The 9992-nt window shown below is 47.6% G+C and overlaps 1 protein-coding gene across 1 annotated transcript in view; it reads right to left on the reverse strand.

Annotated features, from left to right (window-relative positions):
• IRS2 (insulin receptor substrate 2) overlaps positions 1 to 9986 on the reverse strand; it is a 31239-nt gene extending 21253 nt beyond the window's left edge. Inside the window, exon 1 of the mRNA XM_045283893.1 lies at positions 7145 to 9986. Coding sequence (XP_045139828.1) covers positions 7145 to 9959 — 2815 coding nt within the window. The 5' untranslated portion in view covers positions 9960 to 9986. The remainder of the gene's footprint in view (positions 1 to 7144) is intronic.
• Positions 9987 to 9992: the final 6 nt, after the last annotated feature.

Genomic DNA, 9992 nt, shown 5'->3' on the forward strand with positions numbered 1-9992 from the left:
TGAACATTGCTCTTCGACAGAAAGGAGAGAGAAGTCTACAATCTATCGTTCAATACTGATCAGAAATAACAGTTACAATTCCATCCTATTCTTCAATGGTTTCCTTTTAGAACAAGAAACTCTCCATGAACTTTTGGGGTGGCTGGTTGTACGTCTAACCTGGAGACAAAAGACTTAGGAGGCAAAAGATGGACTGATATAAGTAGCAACTTTGACATTTGTATGCAGAAACATACATTTGAATGTCACATTGAGAAATACACATTTAGCACTAACAGTACACAAAGGTATAATTGCATCTTAGCATAGAGATATGAATTTTAAGGTAATTATTGAATCGCTTAATATGATGAAGTATGTCATATGACCTTTTTTATGCACTGAAAAACTTGAAATGTTATTACTAAGCATGATAATTCACAAGGTACTTATAATGATAACCAATGGGTAGATTAAAATAACAGTACGATTGTACTTACATTTAAGATTATAAAATATAAACATAATCATTAAGTTTCACTGAGAAGGAAAAAAATATCCACATGGAGTCTGTTGAGGTATGATTAGTTAGGTGTGATATTATGGAGACACGCGTGCGCACACGCACACACACACAGGAACATCACTCATACATAGTTATTTCTGGAATACCTGACACTTTACAGTTTTCATAAGAGACACAATTATAATTGTGATGCCCTTGACCATTTAGCTTTTAAAAATATTACTGATTGTATTTTAACCTAGTATTCTAGAATTTAAATACAAGCACAATTGAATAATGAATACATTTATCAATATTGAGTCCGTAAGTATCATACACAAAAGGTATATACCTCAGTGACTGTCCTTAAGTCCACGAGGACTCATAGGGACCCCATGAGGGCAGGGGAGAACTGCTCCTGTGAGTGTCCAAGACTGGAGCTCTTTTCTGAAGTAAGAACTCCCATCTTTCTCCCATTGGTGGTTTCAAACTGCTGACTTGGCAGGTAGCAGCCCAACCCGTAGCCACTATGCCACCAGGGGCACGTTCACTTAAGTTTTACAGTGCCACATTGTTGGCTATTAAGAAAGAAAATGAAGGCCTATGCCAATTCTAATCATTTTCTTGTTACTAGAAAAGAAATGAGGTGGTGCGGTGAGGTCCCTACCGGGCTGCTGACCCCAGGTGGTACTTCAGCCTGCCGCTTATCCCTCAGGTAAAAGAAGGCTGTCTCTTTCCCTCAAGAGTTACAGTTGAACTTGACTCCAAGGGGTTGGGTTGGATTTTATTTGGTTCCGGTCATAGAAAGACGTCAGGACCTGGAATCAGGTTATTTTCCTATGTGTACACATCACCCCAAAGTTTGAACTCAGTGGTTATAACTAATGTAATGCATCAAGGCATGAGAGAGACTACCAGGCCTACCGTGTCCTACACACAGACCAAGGAGGTACGCAACATATGCTCTAGATCTTTCTATTCAGAGTTGCTTCTGGGTGTTTTATAAGAGGGAAAAATCAATGCAAGTGTCATAGCTATTTTGAAAGTACCCTGGTACTCAGAAGTAGTTATCAACCTTGGCAATTCCTTAGTCTTGAGTGAGGACCACTTCACTGGTTCTCTTCAGAAAGGAAAAGAAAATCTGCTCTTGAACTCTGTCTACAGTCATCTGTCTTAAGTGAGTCCAAATAATCAGTGCAATCTTGAGGAATACATTCACACTAAATAAAATTAGCACGGAGCGTTCCTGTTTAAATTTGGAAAGCATTGTTTTCACAAAACTTAAGAACTGATAAATAACACAATGTTTAAAAGCGATACTTTCAGAGGCTTGTACAATGCTGCTTTTATTTCTCAATTAAAATGACAAAATTAAAATGCCTGGCCCATCTTGCACAGAAATGCGTATTCTGAGCACGTCTGTACTAGAGAAATTCGACTGAGAACTCAACTCTATTCCAAGGGCCTCAGTGCAGAACTGCCTTGGTGGGCGGGGCCAGAGCTCTTCGCTTCACTCTGAGTGTTTTCCCCACTCTTTCTACTTGGCAATGCAGATGAAAGACTAAAGTTACATTTTCCCTTAAGTTTCTTAGGTGAAACGGGAACACTTGATTCTGTGCTACTCAAAAAAAAAAACAAAGCCAAAAAGAAAAACCTCTCCACTCGCCAAATCTGATACCAAAAGTTAACCAGTGCTTGGAACTATGCTTCTACAGAAAATGCATTAGTGGGAATTTTAACAGAAAACACATTATACCCATGCTGTTGTTACTAAACTCTGAAAGGGGGAGAAAGGGGGGGAAAGAAAGAAAAAAAGCACTTTGGTGGGGGGGTGGTAAAGCTCCTCCTTTTAATTTTAATCATTCTAAATAAAGCATTAATTCTCAATTGCATTATTCTTCTGGATGGGAGGAGAAGGTAACAAACATGGACCGCTCCCTACATTATATAATCATGCTACAAGTCTAGCGAGTGCTTAGATGGCCCATCTCGTTACATTAACCTAAAAGAATAAAGCCCATATTGAAAAAAGGGTGATTAATCATCGGAAAGTTTGTTTTCTTTTGAATGTGTCCTGCATGAACAGCCAACACTGTCACTTCGAAAGAGGAGAAATGAATATTCTCGTAATATATTTTTACCTTAGTCTGTCAACATAACATACGAGGTAACACAAAGCACAAGCTGAGTGTGGTTCCAGTTAGGATACTGTCCTTGTTCTTGCACTGTGCTACTTCAAATACTCCCAAATTATAATTCACAATGAGTTACTCACACAGGGGGGAAATCGTTCTTGGAGAGATGGCAGCTGAGCTCATAATCAAGCAGCAAAGGTGCACATTTCTTCAGAGGTACTGGTTCCCCTTTCAGAATCCTGACTTTTGCGTCTGTTTGTTTTCCATGAAGTGCACCCACCCATTTAAAAACCGCCTTGCTTCTATATTTTCGGTTTCAAAATGACAAGCACTAGCAGAGTGATTAGATTTTTTAGAGCCTTTCCCTGGAGAGGCTGCAAACATTCTTGGTGTCCATCAGCCCCCTGCCCTCCAGCAGCCCGGCCCTGAGGGTTCTAATTACCCCCATTTTACAGGTAGAGAAAGTGAGAAGAGATTAAGTGCCATGCTTACATAGTCACAATGACTCATTAAGATCAGTGACAAGAGGCCTGGTTTCCTGATTCCTGGTTTAGTGTTCCACATACTATGCCTTCCTTCTACGAAGTCCTATTTTTGTAAAGGTTTCTCTTTCAATAAAGGAAACAGCACAAATCATGTGACTTTCATTCAGGAGCGACTGCGTGTGTTTTCATTAGCACCTTACTTGTCTGCTTCTGGGGATAGGGCAGCAGCCGGGAACCACGCTATCTTATTATGATCAGAAGCTACTCAACTACAGCAGAATGGCATTCACAACAGAAAAGACATAGAGCTTATGGGGGCTGGCTGTCAAGGGATCTCACTGGATTTCTCAAAGTATTCCACTCTATGGTTTCAAGATTTCAGAGGCCATACTTTTAAGCATAAACCCTGATTTTACTGTTCCTTTGCAGACGTTTCTTTTGTCCTGTAATTCTTTTACCATGTGATATGCACTGGTATTCTGCTTACTTCATTTGAATACAGGCATTTTCAGTGGTCCTTTTTTATCTACGGTCTCTTTAAACAGCCATCAATTGCAGGAGGAAAATCCCACTAAAGAGAAACACTACAGAAGCAAACAGATATGATGTAAACCAAGCTACAATCTTCACCTACAAATACTATGTAAAATTTCAACGTTTAAAGCAAGGTTTAAAGGTTTAATTTCAAGTTTTAATGCCAGATTGATTTGGGGAACCTATTTCCAATCTCCAAATTATCAGGGTGGCGAGGACTCTTCTGTAAACAGCACATGCAGAAACACACAAGTTACCTTTCGATGCCCCCAAATCAGTTGTAGGACTTAGAGTTAAATTCTTATTTGGTTTGAACCAATAAAGAAAAAAAAAACACACACACACACACCATATACTGAGGTTGTACTAACTTTTTAATTGGCTTTAGACTTTAAACCCTACCCTCACTCCCCATTCTACTGTAAACAACTGTCACAGATTCCTGGAACCTTTCCTCTCTTTTGCCACTTCTGCAAATTCTAAACACTACCCAAGTAACCCCAAATTATTTAGCCTCAGCATAACTAATTAAGCCTTTCCATGCTGAGCACGAGGAGCACTATGGGGAAGCATATGGCACTTCTGAGAACCAGGGCAATTCAGGCAGCAACCAACGCAGTCCTTTTTCTAGTTCATCTTCAAAGAAATGCACTGCAGGTCTGATGACTGTAAATCATTCTCTTAAAGGGCATTTATCTATAAGCACCAAAAATAAATTCGGCACACATATGTGAGTTAAATTAAAGTGGATGTTCACCTGAGTCTCTCAATGATCCCTTTCCGGCTCACAGACCACAAGTTTAATACGAGAAGATGATGTACTTCCCAACTTCCCCTTCTCTGGCCTACTGTTCTCTGCGACCAAGTTAGTTCAGACTAGAAAGCCACCGTACAGGCCGTCCTTGAAAAGAAAACACGAACTGTGGCCATGGCCCACTGTGATCTGCTGGATCAATTGCAGTGATCTATTTTTGCTTGAAAAACAGCCATTTTCCTTCTTACTGGCGTGTTTTGGTGAAACCACACAGACTTTGGACAATCAGTAACACACCCGATCACTCATCGCTGTTTCAGCACCCATGGCAATACCCCCTCCCCCCGCCCACCCCCAAAAGCTGTTTTGATTTCAGAATCGTGAATCCTATAGGCTGAGAGCAATTTCATACTGGTGGGAAATCTTAAACAAAACCAGCAAAATCAGGTCTCTAAATATACTTATCTCTCTGTCAGCTTACAATTTTTCACTAATCTGAAAAGGGCATTTTGTCACACATGAATCACATTTCTGCATGTATCGACTTTTATCAGAATGGCCTTGAATTCTTTCAGGCCTGCGGGCCCAGACTACAAACCCTTATCCTGCCTGTTACTGCAAGAACCAACTCCAGGGCCCCTACCGGAATCCAGTCCAGGTTTTTACCGCTTATTCCACCAAAACAACAACAGTAAAGGGTGTCAGGTTCTCGGACTGTTTTTCCACACTCGCAAACGAAGCTACTCATAGGGGATATATCCGCTTAATTAATACCAAATGAGAAAGAGGGCTAGTTCCCCACTCATTTATACCTGTGTGTTTATATGACCTAGGCTTGCATAGTACCTTCCAGATACATTAGCCAATTGTCAGACATACCAGTAGTATCTAATTAGTGTAACCTCGGCAAAGTGACCTGAGACTCATCCTTTATGGGATCCATCCTGACAACTTCCAATTGATTTAATTAGATGCTGAAGCTCTACATTCCTGATAATTCTCTGGGACTCTTTTCATCGTTCATGCGACAGCTTTAATGGGGGGAGGGGAGAAGAGGAAATAGCTTTTCCTCGCTTGCAGTAGAATAATGGGTGATTTACCCTACAGCTATCATTTCAGATCGCAGGAAACAACAGTCCCAAGTACATAAAACTATAAAGCATACACTAGTCGTCAATAAAATTAAAGGGGTCTGTTTATCTTAAGAACAAAAGGCAGATGGATCCCCAAGCTACCTCAGTCATCCCATTGTGCACCCTGCAGGCGCTGTACTTTGAGCCAGCATCCACTGCTGCATCTGAACCCCACCACTGCTGTTGTGTGCTTCCTGGTCCCCAAAGAGGCTCAATCTACTAAACAACCCAGCCAAGAAACGGCCACAGAATTCAAGAAGCAATTCTCTCGAGTTGGCTATTCACCTCATGCATACCTCTTTCCTCCCTTACCAGTCAAAGTTTGAGACAACTAGGATGCACTGCGGGCTGCAAAGCAGGCACACATCTCTTGGCATTGGTGCTTGTTGTGAACCTTGGCAATGCTGGGCACTGTCCTAGAGACCACTGCTTTTGTCTCTCACCCTTTTCTTCTACAACACTGATTCTAAATCCTGGCTGCCCATTAAAATCACCCAGGGGACTCTAAAATCTGGGTATCTGTCCTCTACACTCCTGAGATAATGCATGCACACACACACACACACAAATGTGAAAGGACTGCAAAAAGTTGGTGAAAAAAACATATAAGATAATGAAAGTTTTCAATGAAATTTAGCCCCTCCTATGTGTGTGTGTGCACACGTATGTGTATATACACATATCGGTGTATATATATAGAGAGAATGTAGGAATAAAAGAATAGAGAAATAAAGACTGTATTTTCAACGTACCTTGCTGGCATATTATGTTTCAAGCTTCCCCAGAGTACCCAAACACTGAGGCAAGGTTCTCAAAGTATAGCCCCCAGGCTGGTAGCACCAGCATCATCTTAGGGCTTGATTAGAAATTCGAATTCTAAGCTGCACCCCAGACCCTATGAATTGGAACCGGGAGGTGGGGTGAGTTTACAGAACCCAGCAATCAATATTTTAACAAACAGATTCCGACCTATGTTCAAAGTTCGAGAACCACAGCTCTGAAGTGTTCCCATTTCATTCCTTTCAGAGAAAAGTAATTCATCCGGTGGGAAAATGCCTAGAGTGTACATGGAACACGTAGGTGGCTAGCAGCCAGCTAAACTCATGACGTTAATTACTTACATGAATTTCAGGTCTGTTTTTATAAACTCTGAGGCTCTGGTTTCCAACTAAAGGAGCTCAAACTGAGAGGTGAAGACTGCAGCCAGTGGGGGCGCACTTTGCACCTTGGTTCCTTCCTAGCAGAACTTTCTCAATGGAGCCAAACCCAAAGGGCAAACCCACTGCCATGGGGCTGGGACCCACAACTTCACTTGTGGCCGCCTCGGTAGTTTGGCCTACCTGAGGGGAACTTCTGCAACCACACTAACAGAGAGGAAGAGAGAAAGAGATGTGTGTGTGTCTAAGAAACATCAGAGCCTCCTGGGCCAGAGCTTCACACACATCTCAAAGGCTATTTGGCTGTTCTTGGCAAGTGCTTTGGCGAAAGAGAAGAAGGGAGCCAAAGCATGAAAGAAAGCAGTGAACCTCGGCCAGGACTTGTTGGCAATTCAGGTCAAAGTACCAAAAAAACAAAAGAAGACAAAACAAAAAGGTGGGGGAGATATGCAATGGTCTCACCTTTCACAACAGTAGCCTCCTTCAGGTGGTGCGACAAGAAGTCAATGCTGGCATAGGTGTTGGCAGAGGGCAGGGCGCCAGGCCCTGGCCCCCCACACCCCCCACCGGTGCTGCCGCCACCTACAGCGTTGATGAGCCCCCCAAGGCTATGGTTCCGGACCCAGGAGTTCTTTTCTCCTGGTGGTGGGTGCTGGGGCTGCTGCGGTAGAAGCCCAGTCTCCTCCTGGACATCGATGGCGATGTAGTTGAGCCCATTCTGGAAACCCGCGGAGGTCTCCCTGCGCATGGGCGAACCACTGCCCCCAGGGCAGCCTATCAATCCCCCCGACTGATTTTGTGTCCATGGTCTCGGCTGCTGCGATGGCACAGGAAGGGCTGGCTGCGACGGATGGGGGGACTTGGGGGGCTCATCTCCCCCTCCAAGTCCACCCACACCACTACCGCCGCCCTCGCCACTTTTCCTGAGAGAGACATTTTCCACGGAGGCCGAGTTGTGGCGCTTAGGATTGTGGGCGAAGGACGGGGACACAGGGGTCACAGTAGTGGTCGAGGAGAAGGTCTCTGAGCTGTGCCGCCGGCGGCCCCCCTGAGGATCCGCGCGGATGACCTTGGCGCCTCTGTGTGGGTCTGGGGCTGGGCTGGCCTGCAGGAAGGCTTCCATGCCGGACACCTGATCCATGAGACTCAGCCTCTTCACGCCTGCAGTCGGGCTGGTCACACGGGCACTTTCTGGCTTCGGAGGTGCCGCAATGGGTTGTGGCGGGGTGGCAGCCACACCAAAGGCCATCTCGGTGTAGTCACCATTGTCCCCAGTCTCAGAGGACGAAGAGGAGGCAGCGCTGGGGCCCTGGGAGGTGGCAGCAGTGGACACTGGAGGCAGCCGGTATAGCTCCCCTGGTGGCGGCGGTAAAGGTGGCTGCTGCTGGGGGCATGACGCAGAGGAAGGAGATGCTGAGGGCCTTGGGGGCAGTGGTGGGTATGGAGAGGAGGCCTCCGGGGAGAGGAGGGCATCTAAGGAGCCTATAGGGTCACCACTCTGGGTCCCTGGCTTGGGTGACTTGGGCGAGTTAAAGTCGAGGTTCATGTAGTCTGACAGAGGGGAACGTTGCCGGCTGTCGCTGCTCGTTCCTGGGGTGCCAGAGCCCAGGGAGGAGGCTGGGCTACTGGCCGACAGCAGCGAGGAGGACGAGGCTGCCGAGGCCAAGAGCGTAGGGGCAGGCGGGGAAAGGCGGGCTCCTGCCTCGCCGAAGTCGATGTTGATGTATTCACCAGGACTCTTGGGTTCCGGTGGCAGAGGGTATTCATGCATGCTTGGCAGAGTCTGAAGGCCCTCCAAGGATAGGCGAGTGGGCCGCACGGCCCGACAGCGTTGGTTCAGGAACCCCTCCGGGCGGCTGCTGCCACCGCCACTGCCACCATGGCCACTTTGCCTCATGGGTGAAGGCACTACTGGGTGGTGAGGTTGGATGTGGCTCCCCCCACTGGCACCAAAGGCGCTGGCCGACTGGGTGGTCACTGGGGTGGCCAGTGGCTGTGGACTGGTCTGTTGGTCTGGCCTCTCCTCCTCCAGGATCCGCCCCACCGGGGAGCTCATCAGTACATACTGGTCATTGTCCCCATTGCAAGTATAAGGAGCCTTGTAAGAGCGGGGCAAAGAGCTGTAGCAGTAGCCGGGGACTCCTTTGAGGATTTCTCCACCACTGTGCAAAGCAGCTGAGAAGAAGTCGGGAGGGGTGCAGGCAGTGCCCGCGTCACTGGGGGACATATTGAGGTAGTCCCCATTAGAAAGCAGCTTGCTGTCAGAGTTCTCCACGGACAGCTTGGAGCTGCACCACATGCGCATGTACCTATTGTCCTCTGGGGAGCTCTCAGCTGGGGAACTGGTCTTGTAGCTGACCCCATTCACTGGAAAGCCTCTTCCAGCTGCAGAGGTGGTTGTTGGCACCCCAGCTCCTGAGGGGGGCAAGATGGAAGCCGAAGCACGGGGTTGCAGGATTTGCTTGGGGGCAGACACACTGGTGGGGCTCATGGGCATGTAGTCATCTCTCTTACAGCTGCCACTGCTGGCACCCATCATCGGAGCCACACCAGGGGTCATGGGCATGTAGCCATCATCTGTCCCCAGGTTACTGCTGGAGCTCCTGTGCGAGCCGATCTCTATGTCTCCGTAGTCCTCGGGGTAGGGGTTGTAGGCCACTTTGGGAGAGGATGCTGGGCAGGATGGGCAGAGGCGGCCTGAGCTGCCAGAAAAAGTGGCCCGCATCAGAGTGTATTCGTCCAGGGATGCAGAGGAGGGCTGGGGCACTGCCCGCTGACGGGCAGGTGTGGTCAGGGAGTAAGTCCTCTTCCTTAGCCCTTTGTCCAAGTCCTGAGCCCCGTCCCCTGAAACCCTGCGATAGGGGCGGCCACAGTGGCTCAAGGGCCTCTCCATGGTCATGTACCCATACAACTCGCTCCCACTGCCATCTCGCGCAGGTGGGGTCTCAGCGATGGACTCGGGAGTGTTGCTTCGATGGCTGCAGAAGGCTCTCAAGTCTCCAGGGCTAGAGCCGTACTCATCCAGGGATATGAACCCAGGGTCACTGGGGGAGCCGGAGGCAGAGGCACTGCCACTAGAGGGCCGCTGGCTCTGATGATGGTGCAGAGGGTGCTGCAGATGCGGGTGTGGGCCTGGAGGGAGCGGGTAGGAGCCCGACCCGTGCCCACTGCTGGAGGAGAGGCTGCCAGGGCTGGTGGCCACCGGAGGCGAGTGGGACACGGGCATGGACATGGAGCGGCTGTGTTGCAGGGCGCCCCCTGCCGGCGCCAGCATCATCTTGCTCAGATGGCCGCTGCAGCCGCTGCTCAG

The sequence above is a fragment of the Echinops telfairi genome, unplaced genomic scaffold (assembly GCF_000313985.2).
Source record: "Echinops telfairi isolate 266 unplaced genomic scaffold, ASM31398v2 ScPeMD7_7467;HRSCAF=8505_1, whole genome shotgun sequence".
Lineage (NCBI taxonomy): Eukaryota > Metazoa > Chordata > Mammalia > Afrosoricida > Tenrecidae > Echinops > Echinops telfairi.